Source organism: Hemibagrus wyckioides, linkage group LG06 (assembly GCF_019097595.1).
Source record: "Hemibagrus wyckioides isolate EC202008001 linkage group LG06, SWU_Hwy_1.0, whole genome shotgun sequence".
NCBI classification, from domain to species: domain Eukaryota; kingdom Metazoa; phylum Chordata; class Actinopteri; order Siluriformes; family Bagridae; genus Hemibagrus; species Hemibagrus wyckioides.
Genome location: NC_080715.1, coordinates 12996436 through 13021680, shown reverse-complemented (window position 1 = coordinate 13021680; position 25245 = coordinate 12996436). Strand labels below are relative to the sequence as shown.

At 40.0% G+C, this 25245-nt stretch overlaps 1 protein-coding gene across 1 annotated transcript; it reads right to left on the bottom strand.

Moving 5' to 3' along the window:
- Window positions 1-389: 389 nt before the first annotated feature.
- Window positions 390-24864, bottom strand: ptprna (protein tyrosine phosphatase receptor type Na). The gene is made up of 23 exons (XM_058392006.1): window positions 24546-24864; window positions 21371-21421; window positions 17046-17156; window positions 16621-16714; window positions 15653-15806; window positions 15140-15455; window positions 14595-14726; window positions 14387-14418; window positions 13445-13722; window positions 13205-13291; window positions 12890-12969; window positions 12450-12514; window positions 5811-6020; window positions 5297-5509; window positions 4878-5025; window positions 4596-4669; window positions 4370-4447; window positions 4094-4213; window positions 2758-2924; window positions 2005-2058; window positions 1478-1542; window positions 1319-1392; window positions 390-1163 (listed from the first exon to the last, which is right to left on the bottom strand). The coding sequence occupies exons 1-23, from the start codon at window positions 24616-24618 to the stop codon at window positions 1092-1094; spliced, it is 2748 nt and encodes a 915-aa protein (XP_058247989.1). The 5' UTR covers window positions 24619-24864; the 3' UTR covers window positions 390-1091.
- Window positions 24865-25245: the final 381 nt, after the last annotated feature.

The following is a 25245-nucleotide window of genomic DNA, read 5'->3' as shown; positions in this document are numbered from 1 at the left end:
ATCACCAAGCTGGCATGGTGGAAAACGTACTGGCTGTTACAGAGCTGACATTCGAGATTCCTTCTGTAAACGTTAAATAAACCTTTAGTTACAGATTCACAGTATGAATGATTATGCATCTTTGTTAAATAGCAACATGTTTATTATGAGTGTAAGATTATGCGTAGGATCAGAAATAATAATTTGCTAGCATTTAGCTGTTGTACATAATTAATCAACATCTTCTGACCAATCAGATATAAGAATTCAGCAGGATTGTGGTATAGAAGACTTTATCATTCTCAGTCACAGCCAGCCCTTTTAGTCCTGAAGCAGTCTGTATCATTAAAATACTGTATGACGGACGCTTCAAAAGAAAGACGGGACAACATAAATACCTCACACCATGCTGCTGCACCACACCACATTTAATTCAGAACAATGTAAAAATTATAGTCATATATTTCTGTTTTTATAGAATTTTTCCACACGTTTGCTACAGGAATAAACAAATAGACTTATTAATGAAATATTTACAATAATCACATGACAGAAGGTATCCACAAGTCATAAAGAACACAAGGAAAAGCGAGCACATTGAGTGATGAGTATTATATGTTGCGCTGTGAAACACTAACCAGGCAGTAACATACACTCCAAAAGGAGTGTTCCTGTGTTCAGGCTTTACTGCATGTACTGTGCATACATATAATCACCATGTTTGCCTGAAAAAGGACACTAAATGTATTCTGATGATGTAGTGCTATTGTTTTTATCGGCAACATCCACTGGCAGGTAAAACAGATATGCTCAGATTTGCCATGCTGACATTAGGTCCATTTGTATCCGTACCTGAAGCTTATGCAATGTTCCATCTGACCTTTTCCCCAGCTATGACTGATGCACACATAAATCTCTGACCATCGTACTAAATACACAGTGGCAAAGATTTCATGTAGCCTTCCCTGCTCTGAAAATGAATAAGGCCATGGTAAGAAATGTTTTCTAAAATATCTCAAGCTTGGTTCAGTCTGTGTAATGGCTTGTGCGAGTGTGTGTGTGTGAGAAAAGGGCAGGATGCATACGAACAGAGCACCACACTACAGAATGGCTCACTGTGGGAGGGCTTTCAGGATGGCATTCACTTCCTCTGCCACAGCTGTGAGGGCAAACTCAAACTGGTCCTATACAGACAGAAAAACAACATATTTTACCTCTGTACACACACACACACACACACATATATATATATATATATACAGGTAGGTAGAAGCTTATACACATCCCACACATCCGTATACAATATAAACTTGCAGCAAGACCTCAGTGGCTTATGTACCTTGGTGCGCACCATACTGGGCCTCTGGTCACGAATATGTTCCAGTGTTGCAGCAATATCAATCTCTTTAACACCTACAGACACAGTAACACCCAGTAAGCCTTCAGTATGAGAAGGAAAATTTCAGTGTTTAGTTTATGAGTTATACAGCTCACATACCTTTCGCCATGCGGTTCAGGACCATGTCAATGAGAATGTAAGTACCAGTTCTTCCAGTCCCGTCACTGCAAAGGATAACAAAATAAATAAATGATTATAATCGCAGCGCTTACCCATATCATATTATGTTCAGCAATATTAGGTCTGACAGCATGAACCATCACCTGTATAAACAATGATGAAAATGAAGTCACAAAGGTGCTATGTATGGTCACGGATCCTCCATTTGACCACCATTTGGTTTAAATTTAGATTAGATTCTTATTTTCTTACTTTAGTTTAATTTTCTTCTTCTTAAAAAGTGACAAATGTACTCTGCAGTTAGTATGTTGGTAGTATGTGGTATGTAGTATTGTTAGTATGTGGTACTATTAGTATTTTTTAACTGAACCTAAGCAGTCATGTTTTTAATACATTGCTGCAAAATGTACAAAGGTCATTTAAACCTTAACAGAACACATTTTATATAAGACAAGTTGGATCTTGTGCGCCCCCTTGCGGCTCAGAATAGTGTTACTTTTGTTTACCTGCAGTGCACAATGATTGGGCAGGATCGGCCTCGGTAGCATTTATTCACTTTCCTGAAAGAAAATTGACCGGGCAAACAAAGTAGGATTAAAATGGATTGGCCATAAAGTCATTGATCACATAAAAAACATGCACATTTTTTAAAATAATGCATTATGCTAGTCCATTCTGAGCTATCTGTAAGATGAAAGTGTGGTGTCTAGAGGAGATGGAGAACACAGATGTCACAGCTGCCACGTTTAGAGGAGAGAGGAAGAGGAGGAGAAGGGGGGAGAGGCGATGGAACATCCTTTCAGCCTCGTTCCTGCTGCACTCACACCTACCAATGATCATTTTTGTGACTATGCAACTGGACCGAGACTACTAGCTGCAAACCACAAAAATGACACTGGGAGGTGTGCAACGTTCAGGAGCCCACCAACCTCCATTAGCCAGAGAGAGAGAGAGAGAGAGAGCGAGAGAGAGAGAGAGAGAGAGAGAGAGATGGAAAAGAAGAGGAGCATAAACCAGGAAAAACCCCAAGCACATGGGCAATATATGGAGAACATTTTTTGCAGGGGTTCATCAAAACAGAAACAGGACCCAGATAAGGAAGGAGAGAGAAAACAGCAAGGACTGACTTAGGAATTTCACCACTTCACCATTACAGGATTCACTTTGTGTGTGTTTGTGTGTGTGTGTGGGTGGGTGTGTGGGTGTGTGTGTTTGTGTGCACATGCATGTCTATTAGTCCAGTGGAGCTGCTGCAGTACCTTCGGAAGTCCAGCAGGGGTCGTGTGGAGCTGGGGATGCCGTTTGCAGGCCAGCTGAGCAGGTGGAACTGGGTTAGAGTGCGTGTCTCCTGTGTCTGTACATTCTTCAGGTAAAAACTACGCACCAGGAAGTCCTTACACCAGATGTGCTCGGACACCAGGTTCACCTGAGAGTCACAGGGACGTCCAATAAGAACTACAAAAACCATCTGCTGCTGCCACACACAAATATCCGGGCAAAGCTAGAGGTGCTGTATATGATCTTTGCTGGAAGATAGATGATTACAACAATAGTCTAATTAGATTATGAACTTGAAATGATGATCACTCAAATGATGTATGTGTCAAACAAAGTGTGTACCTACACCTGTTATGTTTACACAAATAGATTATGGCAGATATTTTGTCGCCAGGGACTTTTTTCCTATGTAATGTTTAGTCCCACCTTGGTGCAGGTGTATTTTTCAAACATTATTTAATTGCCAATTATTATATTTCTGTTCCTAAATTTTCCATCGACAGAACACACTAGCTGACAAGCTGACATTTGTAAACCAACTGATGAGTTTTTCAGGTAATACAGATGAAACTTCTTCAATATAAGAAGTCAGTCAAATAAAAACAATTATAACTTTAAAATTATAACTTTTATAATAGTGGGTTGTAATATCCGGGACAGTTGGACAGTTGTTGGGGAAGAAAGTAAACATTCATAGGAAGCATTTTTACTTATTTACTTATCCTCTTCGTCCCTATTGGGAAATAAGGCAGCAGTGAGACATCGCCATCTATCTCTATCTTGGGCTACTAACTGTGTCGTGCCCCGAGAGAGTCCCATATTTTTTGCAACACTTAAATTAAGCACCTTACAATTCAGAATTTTTCAGGTTGAAGAATTTCTGCTTATGCGTCATGCAAAAACAGATATGCCACAAAACAGGGAAAGTGTAACCTGAATTATTGATTACTGTATTGTTCCAGGGTGTGAAGGTTATAACTACATAACCGACAGCTTTGTTAAAAGCTTCTCTCAAGTCTGTCTCAGTTCAGCAACCTGCCCTTAGACGCTCATAATAATTGAGTATTTATGAAAATAGGTTTTCTGTAATGTGCCAAAAAATAGTTTTACAGTGATCACAGATGCAGTGGGTAGAGGTCAGGCGGGCTACCCTGAAGTATTACATGTATGCTATTTGTTTCTTGAGTAATTCAAAGACAGTAGCATGGTTTAACAACCACAGTTATTTAGATTATAGAATGACATGAACTAGTTCATGTTAATGTTGTGTCTAACTGAACTTATCCAGGAACTATTCAGTCATGTGAGAATTTTCACCTCATAGATGTTGTATAGAGATGATCCTTCATCAGGCCAGTAACGTTCACACTGCTGTTCTCCGTCCTCTACTAGAGCAGTCATCATCACGATCACTGTGCAGCCATTCTCCCATACCATCTACAGTACACACACACACATACACATAAATGGTGTCAAAAGAAAGACTGCACACAGCGGAAAAGAGGTCTAACAGGCCATCTGGTTTTGGTGAGTAAATGGTTATTGAGCAGAACAGTATGAGAGTTAATTGTTAACCACTGAACTGTTACCGACCTGCCAGAAGTCAGCAATGGTGTGTGGCAGGGGGCCTTGAGTAGCGATGTAAGCAGGCATGCGCGGGTCATGGTCTATCTGTAAAGGAAAAGGGTAATGGTCTTTGACAGGGCTATTAAATAAACTAGGGTGCAAAAATTGTAACTTTTTCCCATTTCGAATTTCTGTTTGTTTCCTTTGACTCTCGGTCACACATCAGCAGCAGTTTCAAGAGTGGAATTCTTACTATAATGCTGGCATTGATATAGTCCTCTCTAGCTGGGTTCGTCTCCGGCTTCAGCTTCACCCGAGAATGGTCATCTGGTTTCACACACATACACACACACACACACACACACACTCTCATTAACACTGACCTTTCATACTGAATAACACCTTCATCCAGTGACTTGTAATAAATTCATTGTGAACTCAACTTATTTCACTAACCCTGTATTTTTCTGAAATTACGGATAATTCCAAGCATCAGATGTAAAAGAATAGAACAGAGATGAAAAGTCTGTCTTACAGGGAACAAAGTCCGGGTAGCGGTTTTTCTCCAGGTTGCTCTCGCTCTGGGCGACAGAAACAGAGCTGGGTTCAGCTTGGTATGAGCACAGTGCCTCCCACTCCTTTAGCAAACGGTCCTTATTCTTCAGATGGTCCTCCATGTATGCCTTGAGAAATGAGGAAACAGCATTTTAACTACCATTTTGTTGATGCTTATTTTTTGAGACAGCAATATGGCTATATATATAAAAGGATAAGGTGCAACCTAAAGCTAAAAAAAATAAATGATTTCATCATTAGTGATTTGTGCAGTATGAAATATTAGGCAACACTAACTTACTTATAAAACTGCATTTACACACAAATAGTAATACATTTGTAAATTTATGTAAATTTGTAAAATAAATTGGTCTGAGCCGTGTTGTGTGTTCTCCTTACCAGTATCATGTGACCAGTAGATATGTCCATGTTGGACTGGGCGGGCTCTTCGCTCCATGAGGGCGTGCTGCTGTGAGAGCTGGGGCTGTGTTGTGGCCCATCACTGAACTGAGATGACACACTGCTCACTCGAGATGTATCCGTTCCCCTCCGTCCACCTGGCTCTGGACGGCTAAACGACGACTTGGCTGCCATGTGCTGCCGACAGAGCTCCTGTCACACACACACACACAGATTTATATCTAATAACTAATTACACACTTTCTCTGTTTGTTTCGCTGTAGTTACTGAATAATTCATAGTAGTTACTAAATCATGTGCTTTAAGATTAATCAGTGAATAATAAAGATGAAAGTTTGAGGATTTCCTCTGGAGCAAAAAACGGTCCCGCCTTCTCCAGAAAATGACACATAATATTCAAAACGGTATGTATATATTCAGTATTCTAATACAAAGAATCATTTTTTATAATATAATGCCTGCAGTATTACTGACAGATGATTGGCTGTCCCACCTGGTAGTCAAAATGGGTTTCGGTGCCAGCCTCTGGGCCGAGGCCCAGCTTCCCTGAGTCCAGCTGACGAGCATGATGACGCAGACAAGCGATGGCTAAAGCAACCAGCACCACCACACACACACAAGCCATGGCCACCACGGTGAGGACAACGCCACGTGAGCCATCATTGATCCGTGTGGCCTGGGGAAGCCCGCGTCCCTCGCTTCTCTGGAAAGCGAGCACAAGAGAGAGAGAGAGAGAGAGAGAGAGAGGATGACAAAACGGTACACTGATAAAATAATAATAATCAGTTAAACATTCAACTTTAGTTTCAACATAAAATTCATCTGCTGCGCTGCATCTGTGTATGTGTCGTATCGTGCTGCACAATTAAACAATGAAGTGGCAGTTGAGAGGAAACATAAGGAATAAAAAAACCTATTTGTTCCAACAGCCGTTTGCACTCAACTTTGCCACTAGAAATGAAGTGATTATTCACCAACACGCCGGGAAGTCAAAGGCCTAGTGGAACATGTCTGGAACAGCAGTGCAGAAGAGGAGAGGGCATGAGAGAGGGTGTGTTTGGGTGGTCTCTCTGGCACACTTAACACAGCATCTCCCCCACACTTGCGCACTGTGGCTCTTTTGTCTCTCTCTTTGTTTGTGTAAACAAGCTGGATGTCAGGCACCATCATCAGCGACTAATTACTTAAGCAACACATACACACACACACACACACACACACAGAGCCACGTGCCAGGCCTCCTCAACTCTCTTAAATAATTAGAGAGAATTACCTGCCCCCTCCTCTTTTTTCATAATTAACAAGTAAACAATTAAGGAAGTCCCTCCCCCTGAAGATTAGGGTTAATCATCCAGAGATTTCTTACACTCACTTATTTACACTCAATGTCACTCTGCTATTCTCTGATTATGTTACTTCTTTACGAGAAAGAGAAGAAAAGCCAGAAAATGAGAAAGAGAGGGAAAAGCAGTTTGGGCCCCGAGCCTCCAAACCTGCCTGTTGATGTTACCATGGCGTTTGGGAGCCTCAGCAGGGGAGAACAGGCCCCGGTGCTGCCATGGCAACAAGAGAAAGCTCAGAGTAATCAACGGCCATCAGGGAGAGAGAGGGAGAGAGAGAGAGAGAAATAAAGCGAGTATCAGAGAGACAGGAAAAGAGCGGGAAGATGTGAGTGGATATTGTGAGAGGATATTACCAACAGCCATTTCCTAATAAACAGAATGCATCTTAGAATAAACATATCCAAAAAAAAAATACAGAAAATGATTACCACGCCTTTGTATGTTCAGTTATTAAAGGTTTATATATTAAATATATATTTGTCTATATTTATCATGTCCCCTCCACTTTGATTAAAATAAATGTAACTATTCTGTATTATATAAACGTATTTTACAAGCAAGATTGTGGAAGACAATTTAAATTCTATGTGATCTGAAATTATAACATCTGGCAAAAATGAAAAGAACTCAGTACATTTACATTTAACCCCAATTTGGGATGACTCATTGTGATAAATTCTGAAATTACAACCGATGTGAAACACTCTTTCAGTTTACCCCATTAAAATCTCAACAGCTGGTTCGATGGCCCCAACTATACCAAGGCCGATGCTGACTCTGAAGACCATCATGCTTGCATAAAACTGGATGGAAAATATCAGGTTGATATTGTTTATTCATTTATTTTTTAGCCTAATGGACAAAACACACACTTATCACTCTCTGAATTAAACTGAATTGAAACTAAAACTGAACATGGGTGTAAAGCAGCTGTTTTACCGATCTCCCTGCAGACCAACGACACGCTGCTCACATCCATCCGAAAGCAGAGCGTCACTCAGCAGGGTTTAGGAGTGCACTGATTTAGCAATAGGAGACGAGTGTGAATACATCCTTCTGCTTCACCACGGAAACGCTGAGGCACCCTCTCCTTTCCTCCTTCTAGCATTTCTCAAAATTCACCAACCGATTCACCCCCTTTTCTTTTCTCAGTCCTCTTCACACGTCCCCCCCCCCCTTTTTTTCTCCTCTCATACCTCACATGTTTCTCAGCCCGGGTCTATGTCCCCCTTCATCCCTCCCTGAGTTCGGCCCTTTCTCTTGAAAGAGCAGAAGAATGTTCCGGAGAGTGGATATGGGGTGTGGAAAAGGGGTTAGCGGGGGTGGGCAGCGCACGACTGGACTGAGGGACAATGGAGACGGGGGGAAGGGAGGAGGGGACGGGGTGTGGGGCGCCTCACCTGCTACTCCAGAGAGGCCCTCGAAAGGAAGAGTGACAGGCTTTCAGAATCCAGCGAGGAAAAATGAGCTGGTTTAGGACAGGAGCACAAAAGCCCCCCAGGGTCCAAGAGGGCCAGGCAGAGAAACGAAGAGGCAGAGAGAGGGAAAGAGGGAGAGTGGAGAGCAACAGTATGGAGGGGTGAAAGGAGTCAAACCGCAGTCACAGAGGGCAGGAGATACAGGAGGGTAAAGGGGTGTTTAGCGGCTGATTAAACATGATACATGAGAATCTGCCTCTGCAAGAGCTGCACGCTGACTTGTCATTTACTCAAGCATCCTATTTTACTCATTCAAAAAGGGGGAAAATATGGATGCACACTAAAAAGTTAAAGACAAGATAACATCTGTTCCTTGAGACGTGCAAGAATATTAAGCAGGGTCCCAGGACCTCCTGACCATCCCCCTTAACGCCCTTTGACCTCAAATGTACCCTTTTAACCTCCGCCACAGAAAGGGTACACACACACATATATATATATATATAGGTATTTATATATATATATATATATAGATAGACATATATATATATTTATATATATATATATATATATATATATATATATATATATATATATATATATATATATTGAGTGTGTGTGTGTGTTTGAGGGTGGGTGTGTATGTTTTTTTGGGTGATTGCAGGGGTTACGTTTGTATAAAGCTTCACTATCTCCATCACAATAGAGATAGCGGTGCAGAAATCCAGTGTGGGCCTGCGGTCAAATCTCACTCAGTGGTTTATTATTGAATCTGAAAAAATTCACAACCTCAGTGATGCTGATATGAGTTACCTGATATAAGCATTCAGGGCATGACTCGTCAAAATCCACACTGTTCTTCACCCCAGGAATAATATGCTGAAGGCAATTTACTCAAAACCTAAAATGCACAAGCCTTAGGAAGTGTTTTATGTTTTTTTACTAGAAAAATACATAGTATCCTAGACATGCAACATGTCTCTGTACATAGTCTTTTTTACCTCATCATGTTGTAAATCTCTCTCTCTCTCTCTCTCTCTCTCTCCCCAGCTTGTTCATGATCTTACTCACATTACAAATGCACAGAAATCTCAGCGCAAATCTCATCTAAAACAACTAACGCTAACTGAGTCCGAAGCCGAGATAATGATTAATGATAGTGTGCTAATTCCTAAATGAAAGTCCCTCCAAAAAATCGAACAAACTCCTGTGTACCTGCAACAGCTACAAGCGCATTACATCATCTCACTCAGGCAGGCTGCTCTGTCTGGTTACTACAGCAACCAATCCACCTGACATCACCGTCCGAGATGGAGGATGAGTTCTTAACACCAGTGTTTCATTTCAAATGGAAACACACACACACACACACACACACACACAAAGAGTGCCAGTGTCTGACAAATTAAGCTGAATATTAAATATAAAATAGAATATTAAAAATATCGATAAACAGAAGACCCTATTAAGACCTATTAAGATAAACAGAAGACTCAATTAATATAGAATTTGGATTAATTTATTTCATATTTTGCTTTAATAACTTCATGAAATATAAAACTAAATCTATTTCAAATTCTGTGTATATGCTTAAAATGTTTAGCAAAAGATATTATCACCTTCTATGCATGAGTAATCTCTATTATTTATCTACTATTTACAATTTTGTAAATAAATAAATGAATACATTCAGTTATTCAGATATTAATCTTAATATTGCATGGAATTTGGTGGGTGCACATAAAAATAACAAAATCGGAGGATAAATCATGTTCCTGCTTACTATACAAACAGACGAGACACTAAAATACACACAAACACATAAGTCATTAATCAACAGTCCATTAAGGCGTGGTTCAACCTCTAATTGGTGGTATAAATCAGAGGAAAAGGAGCAGTGGACTGTTTGGGTTTCTTAATAATTTATGACTCAAATCCATGGCCAGGTCTGTGCTTTACATTACACTTAAACAATTAAGCATTCCCACAGAGACTTAAAAAAAAAAAAAAACTTTATCAGAGTCTGAACTCCCTAATTCTGTTGTTTATATAATAATATAATAAACACTGGGTGCATTTAAATATGCAAAAAGCAAGACTTTTCCTCTGATATATTTAGCAAGTGGGAATAATTATTTCATAATTACACATTTTCATCACACTAATGACTTTCCTTTTTTTTATATAAGAAAAGCACTGATATGCAGAACATTTCTACTCTCCATCAAACTGATACTTCCAAAAGAACTCATACAGATTAGACAACATATAATATTAACAAAAATCTCTGCTTTAAAATAAAAAAGATCAAAACAACAAAAGTACTATAAGCCATCACAGTACTATGAAATAAATTACTGAAAGCAAATACAAACTTTATATTCTTAATTTAATTAGGAGTCCATTAAAAGGCCTACCTGAGCCTGAATCCTCAGTGGTGGAGGAGAATATTCGTTGTGAAAACCTACATGATAGAGTGTGTTAAAGGCTTTCGGCAGTAAGCCAGAATAAACCTAGACTGAGAATCACGTAAGGAGGGAAGATGCTTCTCCTCCATCCTGAACACACCACTGGATTTTACATTCACAAGCCAGCGTGAAGTCAAAGTACACACAGTGGAGAAGTTGTACACGAAGAGCCCCGTCCCTGAGCATAACCTTTAAAGATGATGGAGCGGATGAGGGACCGTGAGGGACAAATCGCGGAGAAAGGAGAAATCAGTGGGAAGAAAAAAAGGAGGGAATCCTACATGCCTCCCTAAGCTGTGTCCGTCCCATATGAAGCTGTAGGCCCCGTAACCTCCCACCTCCATTCAACCTCCACCACTTATGTCGCATCAAACGGTGTTGCCATGGCAACTGCTCCACGTGTTACTGATGGGCCAGAGGGGGACGGCACACTGATGCTTCTGATTGAACAGACCCAAAAAAAGGGAAGGTGGGGGGCATAATGCTGTGAGCATGAGGGGGGGGGTTAAAACCACTGGAGTATATAGAGAGTCTCAGGGTTTCAGAGTGGAGAGAAAAAGCGTATTTAGCTAACAAACTCTGAACTGCACATCTGTAACAATTCTAAACTTTAGCTAATAACAGATAAGAGAACACACTGCAGAGCATCCTACACTTGAGAATATTTTATATACAGCAAACATATCACACATAGGCCTTGCGTAGAAATGAAATGTTGTGTGTCCACAAAGTCTATGCACAGTCTATCTCCACTTCAGAATGTTAATTGTGTGTGTGTGTGTGTGTGTTGCAAGTTGTGCTTAGCAGACAGCACAATTAACAAGATTGCTAGATAATCTCAGTAAGGTTTGCAGGGGGTACAGCTCAGCAGAACAACACACCATGTAGATTAATTCAATTCAGTAATGAAGCAGAGAGTCAGAAAGAGAGAGAGAGAGAGAGAGAGAGAGAGAAAGAGGGAGAAAAAGAGAGAGAGGGTGATGGTGATGGTGGGGAGGTGCAGAAAAGGATTTGGCCCTAATAATGGAGAGACAAAAAAGAAGCAGGTGCAACCAGGTCTCATTACCGAAGCAGAGAGAAAGAGGACGAGAGAGAGAAAAAAAAACGAAAGATACAGCACAAAAGAAGGACCCCCCTCACACACACACACACACACACACTCACATACACACATAGAGTCATACACACATCATTCATACATTACACATCTCAAAGCAGAGAGAGTGTCATAGCCTCCGAATGAACAATGTCGAATAATTAAAAATATGAGCAGCCGGATGCAACAAAAGACCTTCGACTGCATTCAAGGGTCTACAACAGCTGTACACAGTGAAAGGAGAGTGAAAGCGATGGAGAGGGACAAACGCTTGAATATGCACGGGCGAGCACAAAGGCCACGAGAGAAAGAGTGGGGGGAGACTGAAGGAGAGCGAGGGGGAGGCTGAGAGGAGGGGTCAGCGGCGGAGGTAACAAAAAGAGAAGGGCCGAAAAGAATAGTAGAGAGGAGAATGGCAGGGAAAGAAAAAGAGAGCGAAAGAGAAGTGAGGAGCAGCAGGGGAAAAAAACGAAGTATTTTTAGGCGGGAGAAGGGTACAGTAGAGACCAGAGGGGTGGACCAGAGAACTGTGAATCTTAAAAAGTAAATTATATTACAACATATGATTTATAACCTTAAAATGAAATTGCATATAAGCTGATAAATGTTAATGAATTCTAATTCTGGCGAGGCTAACGACTCGAGCATGACCGAGCAATACACATGAAACCAAAAGTGAGAGGCCCATCAGGTAAAAGTATTACTAGCACAATCCATGCACATGTCAGTAAAACAGAGTGCATCATCTCAACAGAGAAACAGACAGAGAATTAAAAGAAAAGAAAAAAGAGAAGTAAGCGCACCCACCTCTCCCACCCCTGTCTGAATGATCTTTAGTCCCGTCTCTCCCTCCAAGAAATTCTTCTCAGCCACTACAGAAGAAGCAGAAATAAAAATGTGCACTCTGTTATCACTGATATATATATATATATATATATATATATATATACATATATATGACACTGAGTCATAAAGTCGTGTAGATTATTAATAAATCTAAAATGTCACCATTAATGTCATTTTTAAGCTGAGATATGATTTGACACAGTTTCAACAGAACAACACATTTTTTCCGAAACACTTTCTCTTGATGTTTTTGGAGAGAGGAAGCTGAAGTTTGAAACAATTAGAGCTGGAGTGTGTGATGTTGCTTGCACCACTCCTTTTTCTGTCATTGTGTGTGTTACATTGCTTGTAGACTGAAACTGAAATAGAGGTGAGCTGGAGTGAGAGAACTCGTCACTCACCGGCTTTATTGGCCACGTCTTCTGCGCTGAGGTTCAAAGAGTTCTGTCTGATCCTGAACGTCAGTGCAGGCCCCACCACACTGTACACACACACACACACACACACACACGAGCAGAAACACCAGTGCTGATGGATATGTTCTGTACAGCTGAGATTACAGTAAATGCACTACGCTTTGTCTTCCCTTGTCATTCTCACTGTTCTTCTTTTGTGTCTCATGTGTTCACACTCTCACTCACACATACACAGTCTCTCTCTCACACACACACACACAGACACACACACCCCCACAATTACATTCATGCTCATTGTACCTGATGTTGATAAAGCTGCTCGTTGTGAGATGGATCCGTTCTGCCAATGTTTCTAATAGCTTTACACCATCGTACAGACTCAGAGGACTGGGGATCACACAAGCATAAAACAAAAACATTAAAAACTAAAATATTTTACTTTTTTAACTTCTAAAATCCCACTTTATCCAAAATTAACACAGCATGTGAAATTCATGAAGATCTCTAACAGGAGCAAAATGAGCTTGACTAATGAAGTACCTCTGATTTGTGACTATGTAGCCGTACTCCTCTCTGACATTTATGCCATCCTTGGCTCCTGGTTTCAGGCTTGTATGGGTCTTTTCCTTCTGCAGCTCTGCTTCCTTCACTGGCCCATGTGTGGTCACTCCAGACCCCTGAGCCACAGTGACGGGAGCCGGTGCAGAGGGCGATGGTGTAGAGGCTAGCTGGAGCCCTGGGGTGGTGGGTTGAGTCACTACAGGAGACACAGGTTTGGCACCTTTCTGTAACACCCTGTCACTGCCCTCTACAATCGTCTGAAATGATAAAACACAGCGGGACATATTTTAACTCTTAGAATCGTAAATGAATCCAAACTTTCTGCTGAATTTATATGTTTGAATATGCTTGAATTTTATGTCACGAAATTTCTATACTGGTACATAAACCTGAGATGGGAAATATTTTATTTGATATATAAAATATTTGAATAATAACCGAATAAAAAAGGCACCAGTTTAAAAGAGAAAAACAGAGGCATCAGAGACCAACTTAATACCATTGTAATTAAGTTTAATCTGCTTCAGCCTTTTACAGATATTAGTCATAATCTTATTATTTTATATCCACTTGTTGCTATGGAAGCACACAATACCCATAACGGCAATTATTAGTTATTCCCTAAAGTGAAAAATAAAGGCACAGAAAATGATTTTAACTAACTAACTAAAGAAAGAAAGAAAGAAAGAAAGAAAGAAGGAAAGAAAGAAAGAAAGAAAGAAAGAAAGAAAGAAAGAAAGAAAGAAAGAAAGAAAGAAAGAAAGAAAGAAAGAAAGAAAGAAAGAAAGAAAAAGAAAAAAGAAGCTTAAAATGTAAGATAATCAAATCCCTCTTATTCTACTGAGAGCCATTTACGCATTCTTTTTTCTTTTAAATCAGCTTTTAATAATAAATCATATCTTTGGGTATTTCAGAACGTACTTCTTTCACTGTGACCGTTCCTGGATGTTTATCTGAGAATGAGAAAATGAGAAAGAATCTGATCAAACAATCATGTTCATCATCATGACACTTTCAGACAGTGCTTTGTTACAAAGCGAACATTTTTTTTAAAAAATTACGCACATTAGAAAATGAAATACAGTATTACTGCGTTGTGGTGTGAGTATGTGTATGTTTTGTTGTGTACCTGTCTTCTCAGGGTCCTCTGCCTGAAGGCGCTGAAGCAGGATGGCAAATGTGTTTAACTGTTGAGGGCTCAGCTCTCGTGGATCCACCCCAAGTCTCTCCAATGCTGTGGACAGCTGCACTACTGTATCATCTACAATGCACACATACACACACACACACACACACACACACACACACACACACACACAGAGCTAAAATATTAGAATAACAACTATGCTCACTCAAATTGCACGACTGAATTCTAGCTGCAATGAAATGTTTTTCCACACAAAATTTTAAGATCTACAGCTTCCAAACTCTCCTAAATCAAGAGAGATATTTTTTCACGTATTCACTGTCGTTCAAATTGAAACGTTTCTAACACACAGCTTAAAATAATAAAAACACTGCAAATAAAAGAGACGGCGTTTAGCCCTTTTTAAGGGGCGTTCCACCTGTGATACAAACCTATACAAAAATACATAGAGTCAAATCAGAAAACAAAGACAGGCACAGCCTCATCATTGCCCCTTCGAGAGCACACGCCTACAGATCAGCACTCACCGTCCAGCCCTGACAGAGAGCTGTAGTCCGGCAGAACCTTTTTGTTGGTCCGTTGGCGTGAGCTGGGTCGCTCCGGCAGGGTGTAGTCCTCCCCATAATCCAGTGGGAAGTCCAAGTCCTCGTAATAAGGGGCAGCGGGGAGGCCTGCTGCCCCCCGATGGTGGAAAGAAGGCTGTGCAGAAGAGAGGTAGAGCGACAGGGCTTCCTCTAAAAGCTGCCTCTCTCTGTCTCGCTGGTGCTGCTGTGAGCCAGAGCGAGACGAGGGACGCTGGTAGCCTGCACCAGCATGAGGGTGAAGAGAGTGTGACATGTCATCCTGTGAGAGAACAATCACAGACGGTTAGTATAATGTGCTTCAATCAGGATTTGAGCCTCATGTGAGAACAAAAGGCATGTCATGGAACTAAATAATAATATTTCCACTTGCAAAATGGATCTAAATCATGGGATTTATGCCCATATTTTCCTTTCTGTACCCTGTACACACGCACACACGCACTTCAGTAGTTTTACCTGTAGATATGTGTAGGGGTCTAATGGTAAGGCTTGAATGCGGAGTGACGAGGACTGACGAGGATCTAAAATCATATAATCCAAATAGTTCTGGGCAACGCTGGGTTCAGACTTAGAGTTCAGATAGGTCTTTTTAGAAGCAACCTGTGTAGACCTGAAAAGGAAACATATAAATAAACAGTTACACTACAAAAAAAATCATAAAATGTTGATTCAATAGGAATTTACATAGTAGTACAATAGGCTTTATAGAATGTGTGTGTAATAGAAATGTAATTAAATATGAATATATTACAAAGAGATATAACTGTAGACATGAATATGATGAGGAATAAAATTTTCTTAAGCTTAACAGAAAAGTTTACAGCTTGAGAAGCTATGCTAGCAATGGACATTGGGACTGGGACTGAGCTGGGACCAGGACTGCGTCAGTAAAGTCATAATAGCAGGAGGTTTTTACTTCCATGTGAGTGATATGAAGCTCACAGGACAGAGATTGCTCATTCATTCATTCATATTAGTAGGTTGTAGAGGTTTAAATTTGGCTACTAGTTTGTTTAGTTTGTTTATATTATTTAGCAAAAAAAACACACATCTCTAGTAAAGGCCAATTAACCAATAAAACCTTGGATTTAAATACTTATACGGATATTTGGAGCACTGAACAGATACAGATACAGATACAGATAGTGGAATTGTTTTACATCCCTACTGTCTATATTTGTTAAAGTATTAGGCTCCTAGAGAAAACCCCACGCGGTGTTTTTATTACAGGTAAAGACATCAGCAAGGTTCTATGTTTGTAAGTTTGTAAGTCTGGCGTTTATACCTTTGCTGACAACACCGTGAAATAGAGCATAATCCAATCAAGTTCAAAGAAGTGTAGAATTTCCCAAGGAAGTCTAGCTAACAGTTTGGGCTATCAATCCAAAATAAATTGAAGAATGCCAAGAGTGTTGATGACTCACTGCGCTGGCTGAGAGGTCTGGGCTCGAGTATGAGGAATACGGCTCAGCTCCTTCGCTATGATATGCTGGGTGATATCATCCTGCCAGGAGAATCCTGTCCACACCCACATGCACAAAACACAACAGGGAATGTGTCAGACAATAGTTAGACCCTTTTTTTTTTTTTAATTTTGTTTTCAAAAAAACAAAAATTGTGTTTGAAAGTTTAATTTCAATTGATTGAAATTAAACTTCTAAAACTAGTAGCAATTTGGGAGCAAAGATTCTGACTCATGTTTGCTTCCATGGGAATTTTGAATATATAAAAAATTATGAGTCACTTTTGCGTAGGGGTGAATCGACACTTTAAAACATATTCGAGCGTGAAAGGACTCTTTGTGTGGGTTATGAGTAATAACATGCGAGTCCACTGTGGATGTGCACACCTTGCATCATCAGCTGCTTGAGCACTTCCTGCAGCCTTTGCAGTACAGGAACGGACACTTGATATCGAACTTCTTCATGCCGGGATTTCTGACACTGACCAAACAACTTGTCTGTAATAAACAACATGCACAATGATTAACACACCACAGATAGATAGATAGATAGATAGATAGATAGATAGATAGATAGATAGATAGATAGATAGATAGATAGATAGATAGATCTACCAGAATTGTGTACTTTACATTGCACACATAAGACTTAATATCTAACATAATATCTATATCAATGAACTAAAGAAAATCTAATAATAAAATAATAAATAGCCTTTATTTGTCACATATGCATTACAGCACAGTGAAATTCTTTCTTCGCATATCCCATCCTTGGAGGTTGGGGTCAGAGCTCATGATACAGCACCCCTGGAGCAGAGAGGGTTAAGGGCCTTGCTCAAGGGCCCGGCAGTGGCAACTTGGCGGTGTTGGGGCTTGAATTCCCAATCTTCCGTTCAATGACCCAGAGCCTTAACCACCTGAGCTACCACTGCCCCTACAGTATAACCTACAGTGTTTTAAACTTTAAACTCTGTCCACATATTCAGTAGCACATGCAGTATGCAGTTAGCATTGATTCTAAAACATGACACATTTGTCTACAGTGAAAATAATGGCAAGCTTATTTACTTAAAGACCTTATTTTAAAAGTAATTCCATGGATAATGTTTTTCCCCCAATCTTTCTACTGGCTTTGCCATGAAACATAGTAACACATAACATTTTCCCATCGATACGAGAGGCAAAAAAGAAATTTCAGTGAGGTAGCTGTTATGTAAATTATTCAGCAATAATCTATAAGTTAATGTAACATTACTAAGTTATTGTATAAAACACACGACCATACAGAACTGCAAATACAACTCCACAAAAAAACCTTGTACCTTTGAAAGGACAAACTATGTAAAAAATAAAAATAAATTTAAAAAAAATCATATAAATGTACATGTGTTTAAAAAATTGCCCTCAAGACTTCCAATAAAAGTGAGTTTGGAGTAAACAGGATTTTTCTATCATTACTTACTACAGGGAAATGTGTTCAACATTTAGTTCTTGATAATCACACATATGCTACAGCTGCTGTAGACAGAGATTAGGCTTGGGAAAAAAAGGAAAAAAGAAAAAGAAAAACAACTGCGGGAGTGTGTTTTTTTTTTTTTTAATAACAGATGAGCTCATGACACAAATGAAGAAAAATCAAGATAATCTTTTGTTCCTTGTAGCATAAATAAAACTCATCTACATAAGTCGTATCACTTTTGGATACACATGTTCATGGATATATACTTTAGTTTTAGAATATTCTCTCTCTCTCTCTCTCTCTCTCTCTGACTCATCCCTGACTAAAACGTGTATAAAAAGACCCTGGCAGAGCGGGCGAGCTCTCAGTCTGAACTCAGCCGTGTTTCTCTGTCCAGGCTGACATGACTCACTGCTATTTATAAGGTGCAGGATAGCGAGAGAGGAGCCCTATATAGGGGGGGAGATGGATCACTTACGAGCAGATACAAAAATATAAACCATTATCAAACAGCAGCCAGCTGTTTAAGTGATGAGGCATTAATACTACAGACAAAAACTTACTTTTTTTTGTGTGTGTAATTGAAGGAGATAACTCAATGATCAAGATGATCAAGATAAGAATATATTTACAATATTTCCTCAATAATAATAAAACGTTTAGAAGGTTTTTTTTATACATCGCACCATGCTCATACTCCAGAGAATGATTTAAATGCTTACTTATCATATTTAATTTATGCATCTCTATGTTTATTATAACAAGACAAACATCACAACAACAAGAACGCTGCCCACTGTTTTTCTTAATTATCGTAAAAAGCTATGGTGTTTAGAGTAGAGATTTTAGCTTCCACAGCTATTAGAGGTCTAATGGAAAGCATAATGGAGGGAGTACAATTTAGAAAAATACACAGAGTTGTGACGATTTCCTGTAAAAGCCATGCTAGCAGTATGAAAAAAACAAACAAAAAAAACAGAAAAGGTAAAGACAAAACAAGCTATGAGAAAGACTGAGAGACAGAGGGAATAGAGGGAATAGAAAGCACCAATAAAACAGCACATGGTGCTTTGGGCTGCCACTCGTCTGCTCAGGGTGTGACTGTGTGTGTGTTTGTGTGTGTGTGTGTGTGTTTGTGCCCGGTTCTTCTGTGCATATGTAATGTGAGCATGTCTAGAGCACCTGCTTCTGTGTGTGTGTGTGTGTGTGTGTGTGTGTGACAAAAAGAGAGAGAGAGAGAGAGAGAGAGAGACTCAATCGCTTCATAACGTTGGGATGATTTTTAACCTATGGGAACATTTGGCCTCTTATAATATTTTTTGTTAAGAAAGACTGTCAAGAATATTTCCTTTAGATTCTGAGATTAAATTTAGGGTTAAGTGTATGCAGCTCATTAATATACAAGTCCACATATGCATCACATTAAAGGATATATGCATGTATGTATGCATGTGACGTAAACACACACACGCACACGCACACACACACACACGCACGCACGCACACACACACACACACACACACACACACATAGAATAATTTTCACAGCTGATACTTCTTTTCTGACGTCACTTACATACTGATTTTTCTGCTTCCAGAACAGGTGTGTGTGTGTGTGTGTGTGTGTGTAAAATGATGGGAGGATTGTTAACCTTTGAGCACATTTTGCAAAGTCCAATTAAAACCGATTAGAAAACAAAATGTTCAAAAATATTTCCTTTAGATTCTGAGGTTAAGGCTAGGGTTAAGTGGATGCAGCTCATTCAAATACAAGTCGTGATATATGACACATAAAAGGATATGTGTGTATGTGTGTGTGTGTGTGTTTACCCTAAAAACCTAATTATTTCTAATAATATATATAACCCACATAGCATAATTTTAGCAGTTAATACTTTTTTTCTATAACTTACATACGGATTTTTCGGCTTTCAGAACAGGTGTGTGTGTGTGTGTGTGTGTGTGCATGTGGATGTGCTCTTCATAGAGAATATAACACCCACATGCAGGACATGATGTAGCTGTACATACTCGCAGCTCTCGTCTTGTTTCAAAAACCCTTGTCCACTCTCCCTATTTCCAACCCACCGATCCTCAAAGTACACTCTCTGTTTCAAGAACAAGTTTTAAATACAATTGCACAACAGCAGTAGTTTTTTTTTGTCTGTGTGTGTGTGTGTGTGTGTGAGAGAGAGAGTGAGAGAGTGTGTATTTTCTCTGAGAGCAGAAAAGGAGAGCCTGTGCGTAAGCGAAGGGTAGTGACTCATCAGTGATTGTGGAGGCGTGCACCTAGTTGCAATAGGCTTGATGATGTCAGGGTTGCCATGGAGATGAAGGGCAGTGGGGGGAGGGGGAGAGGAGGGGTTTGGGGAGGGTTAGAGAAAAAAAAAAGATGAGACGGAGGAAAAGACAGAGGGGGGAAAGCGAGACAAACAGAAAAAGAGGAGTGGGGAAGAGGCAGAGGCCGGCCTGTGATTCACTTCCTGCAGTGAAATGTAGCTGTTAGGAGTCGGGGAAATATATAAAAATGACTATGGGGTGTGTGAGATGGCAAAACTATTGCAATAAAAGTATCATAATAGTTGACACATTTGCGGTGCACAATAGATACAGTATCTATAGATACAGCATGGCACTGCTTTGTTTTATATTATTTATTTCAATGTAATGTTTATTTCGGAAAAAAAATGAAAACATAAAAGAAGACCACTCAGATCATATGAACAGCAAGGCAGCCGGTTAATATTATTATAGAACTAACAATACCCACAATCTCATGAAAAACATATGATGAAAGAATTTATTGACAGTACCATTGTTATATATTCTTTATCTCTCCAACCAAACCAGAACAAACCAGTAACCATCAAAACCACCAACCTTCCTCCTTACATCATCACTACAGGCTCATATATCATATCCATTCATTTAAAATGTGCACAAAGACTCAGACAAACACACACACACACACACACTCACACATACACACACACACACAAAGAATCTGCAGAGCGAAACTCTGATGATAGGTTTGACAATAGAGCTTATTATTTAGCCGTGTGTATCTGTGTGTGTGTCTGTGTGTGTGTGTGTGTGTGTGTGTGTGTGTGTATCTGTGTGTGTATTACATATCATCCTCAGTGTGTATGTGTGAGTATATGAGCATGTATGTGTGAAGAGGTTGGATATAGCTTATAGCAGATGGAGTACTGCGTTCTAGCAACAAGAAGTTGTTTTCTGATATACTCACCATCAGAGCAGAACTGCTCTCGAGAGCACAGCCTCTTCTCAAACAGACAGCCTAAGAGTGGTGAAGGGTGTGTGTGTGAGAGAGAGAGAGAGAGAGAGAGAGAGAGAGGGAGAGAGAGAGGATGTTAGAAACATTCGCAAGAGATGACAATAATAATAATAATAATAATAATAATAATAATAATAATAATAATAATAATAATAATAATAATAACAACCCTTCTGTGTATCAGTGCAATCCCCATCAGAGGGTTATATACTTATATTGTAACTAAGTGTCTTTTGTCACCATAGTTACTAAATAATTTATTGAAAAAAAAAGAAAAAAAACACATAAGTTTTATTTTAAATACTATTACAAACTCTGAGGAAATTCAAAGTGACCTGAGTAAAAAAATAAAAAAATCACACACATTTCTGAGAGTGAAGCAGACGTGTGTGTTTGTCTCCCTATATAACACATATACCATACAGATCCTTCATAATAGTATATATGTATATATGTATATATGCATTTAATGATAAAGTATACTGTTATATATATAGTGGCGTCCAAACATCTGAGAGCACTAGTGGAAATTTGTATTCTTTTCTAATTTAATGCAACAATTTTCATTACAAATAATAGAAACAAGTCTGTTTGTGAAAACCAGAATATTTCTGAGTATTTGATTTGCAACCTCTTTGCTTCAATGATAGTGTGCACTCGAGCCGGCATAGACTCCACATGTTTCTGCAAAATTCTTATGATAATTTTAGATTAATCCCATCTGCATGACACACATGCTTCAGTACAAGAGTTGAGGCATGGGGAAAATTCTGACCTTTTGTACAAAGCAGTTAACAGGCTCAATACCCCACATTTGCATACATTTAAATAGGGACCTGGAAATTGTGCAAAATCTTGTAAATTAAATCTTTGTTTTAAATATTGAAAAATTCTAGAACCTTCTGTTTATTTCCAATTTTAAATGGAAGTGGTCTGTTTAGACTTTTGGACCCAACTGTACGTATATATGTGTGCAGTTGTTGTGTAGCTGGACCCTGATTTGAGCTGACCTCTCTCCTACTCCCACATTCAGCTCTGCATCAGTGAGCAGTAAACAGCCACAGCTGAAATCTGTCTCTGTCTGTCTTTCTATGTCTCTGACTCTGTCTGCTTTATAGTCAGTCTGCAGTCATGGCCTCTCAGCAACAACAGAAAGACATTACACTCTAATAAAGATCAGCATTTAGACACACGCCGCTCCAGAAAAGCAGCTGATGACCTGGATCTCTGTGGACGCTCATAGGGCCAGGGCTTTAATGGCTGTACAGGACACAGCTGATCAAACACTGAGACTGCTCAGCGGCCAGTCAACTCCTGACCATTCTTCCGTCTCGATGTGTGTGTGTGTGTGTGTGTGTGTGTGGGAATATCCTGAAATGGCTAACAGTGCTCATGACAAGTGCATGGAGCTCAACAAACACTGATAAAAAAGCTGCAGTGATACCACAGGGTAGGAGTAAAACCTGAAGTGGCAGAGAGAAAAAACAACAATTTGGTCAAAGTCGGAAGACTGTGTATTCCAGTCCAATCCAGTGTAGTGTATCTTTGTGTATGTTTTTATGCATTGTCAGTTGTTAAAATGAGAGCATTCCCTGTAGCAAATCCCAGTGGTTTGTTCTCAGTATTAAAGTGTTAATGCTGTTGGTACATCAGCCCTTCTCCAGCAAAGGGAATGGACAGATGTGGCAGTAATTTTTCACCAGCCCCACTGCACATATCCCATTTGAATTAATCATGGCAAATATAAATGGGATGAGATAGGGCTTGTCAATCTCACTTCCCCCCGCTTGCTAACAGGTGGTGATCTGAGCCGTGCAACCAAATGAGTGATTCAGGAGGAAATTGAGAAAGGGAGAGAGAGAGAGGAAGAGGGAGAGAGAGGATGTTATCGCATTTCTGAATATGGCAGTGACAGCTTCCCACTCACACTAAATGCAGTGTCTGCAGTTTGATGGCTGTTCTTTGTCATGCACAACTCAACTATCAGAAAATAAAAATAAAGTAAAACATAAAATGCAAGTTGTGGAGTAAAAAAAGAAGATGCCAGCCTGAAGGATTTCAGTCTGAATTACTGATTTGCATAGATCGGTGGACCTGTGATGGTGTAGACAGGAGAAAGAGTGTGTGATTGTTCTCCATGGATTCAGTGAGTCATTGCTGCACAGGAAGCACAGCAGAGAGAAAAAACAAGAAGAAAAAAAGAGAGAGGGAGAAACAGGTATAGAGCAATTTTACCTGGCGGGCAACATGGAATGTGTGGTATTTTGTACAGAACATATTTCTACAGTCGATTTATTAGACATGATAAACTGTTAAAAAAGCAGACATATACTGTAGATAAGATTTATTATCTGTGAAGAAAAATGAACAAAGTCACACAAATGATCTTATAGCGAGCAATAACAGATCACAACGGCAAATAAGGATTCTGCGAGCAAATTCAAACAATTTATTTCAGTTAACTGTGAAACACTGGCATAAATCTGCCAGCCAGATAAGAGTATGTATACAGTAGGTATAGAGGATGATAAAAAAAAGGTTCCTGAACTCATTGTTGTCCTCACACTACAGTGATCAGGTGTGTTGCTCTATGCTCTGAGCAGTGAGACGAACAGCCTGGAAGGAAGAGCAGGCTGTAATGTGAGCGCTGTCCGTGGTGCTGAAAGCCTCAAGCTTGAATCTGCGCTCAATTTTCCACCAGTTGCTCCATAAGGAGGACGGAAATGACGGAAATGGCCAACGTCTTTATGAGCACGACAGCGTCAGGGTTTGTTGTCTGGATAAACAGACGTCAGGTTTGATGTAACGAGAAAAATTTGAAGCGTATCACAGGCGCATCCCCGCTCAGGCGCGTCCTCGTAAACACTCCCCTGTTTCTGTTTCCCCCTCAGAATAAACAGCTTAATGTTATTACGGCTGTCTTGAAGGATCGGACATATAACGTAGATGCACTACCCGAAAAGAATTTTTTGAAACTAAAAACTCAAGTCTACTCAGCTCTGCTCATCTTTGCAATCACCATCGCGTTTAAACATAAATCAGCTCATTTAACACACATCTGTGTCGTGTAGCCTATTTCCCTCACAGCCCACTCCCCTTATTTCCTTGCCTAGGGATATCTACTCACCGTATTTTCCTGCTGTGACAAGCTGGAAGAGCACGGTCATTCCCAACAGGGCGCTCCATAACCGCGGACGCATCGTCGCAGAACGATCCACCAGAGCGCAATTTGGAGAGCGCCGGTTTAATTCCGCATTTTGATCCGGGGTTCGCTGGAGCGGTAAGCACGGTGCAAGAGTCAGTCAGGTTAATGCCAAACCGAGCGTGATTTGGTTAGGCAGTAAAACACACTCTCACACATACACGTACGGAGATGCTGGAGAAAGCTTGGAATGTGCGGCGCGGATCAGGATCAGGATCGGGAGTCGTGCGCCAGGCTGATCACCCCCCCCCACACACACCCTTGCTGTCGCTGTGGCGGGAACCCGCAGTGACGTCATTAACAGACCCGGAAGGGGGACAAGGGACGGGCATTAAGTTCTTCCATACAGCCTCTGACAGATATTCATATGTGCGCTTTGGCTCCAAGCAGAGACTTCCACAGCGCACACTACACTGCAGCAGTAAAGCGTACGTATTTGACGCATTAGTCGGTGTATTTGTATGCAGTTCGGGATGGAGAAGGTTGTTACGGCTGCTGTTTAGATTATTGAGGATGCTGCACAAACAGATACACTCTGAAAAGTAATTATGGCCTTAGCTTGCCTTAACATAATGACATAATGTCCATGTTAGTGAAATAAATTAAAATTAAAATGAATTTACGT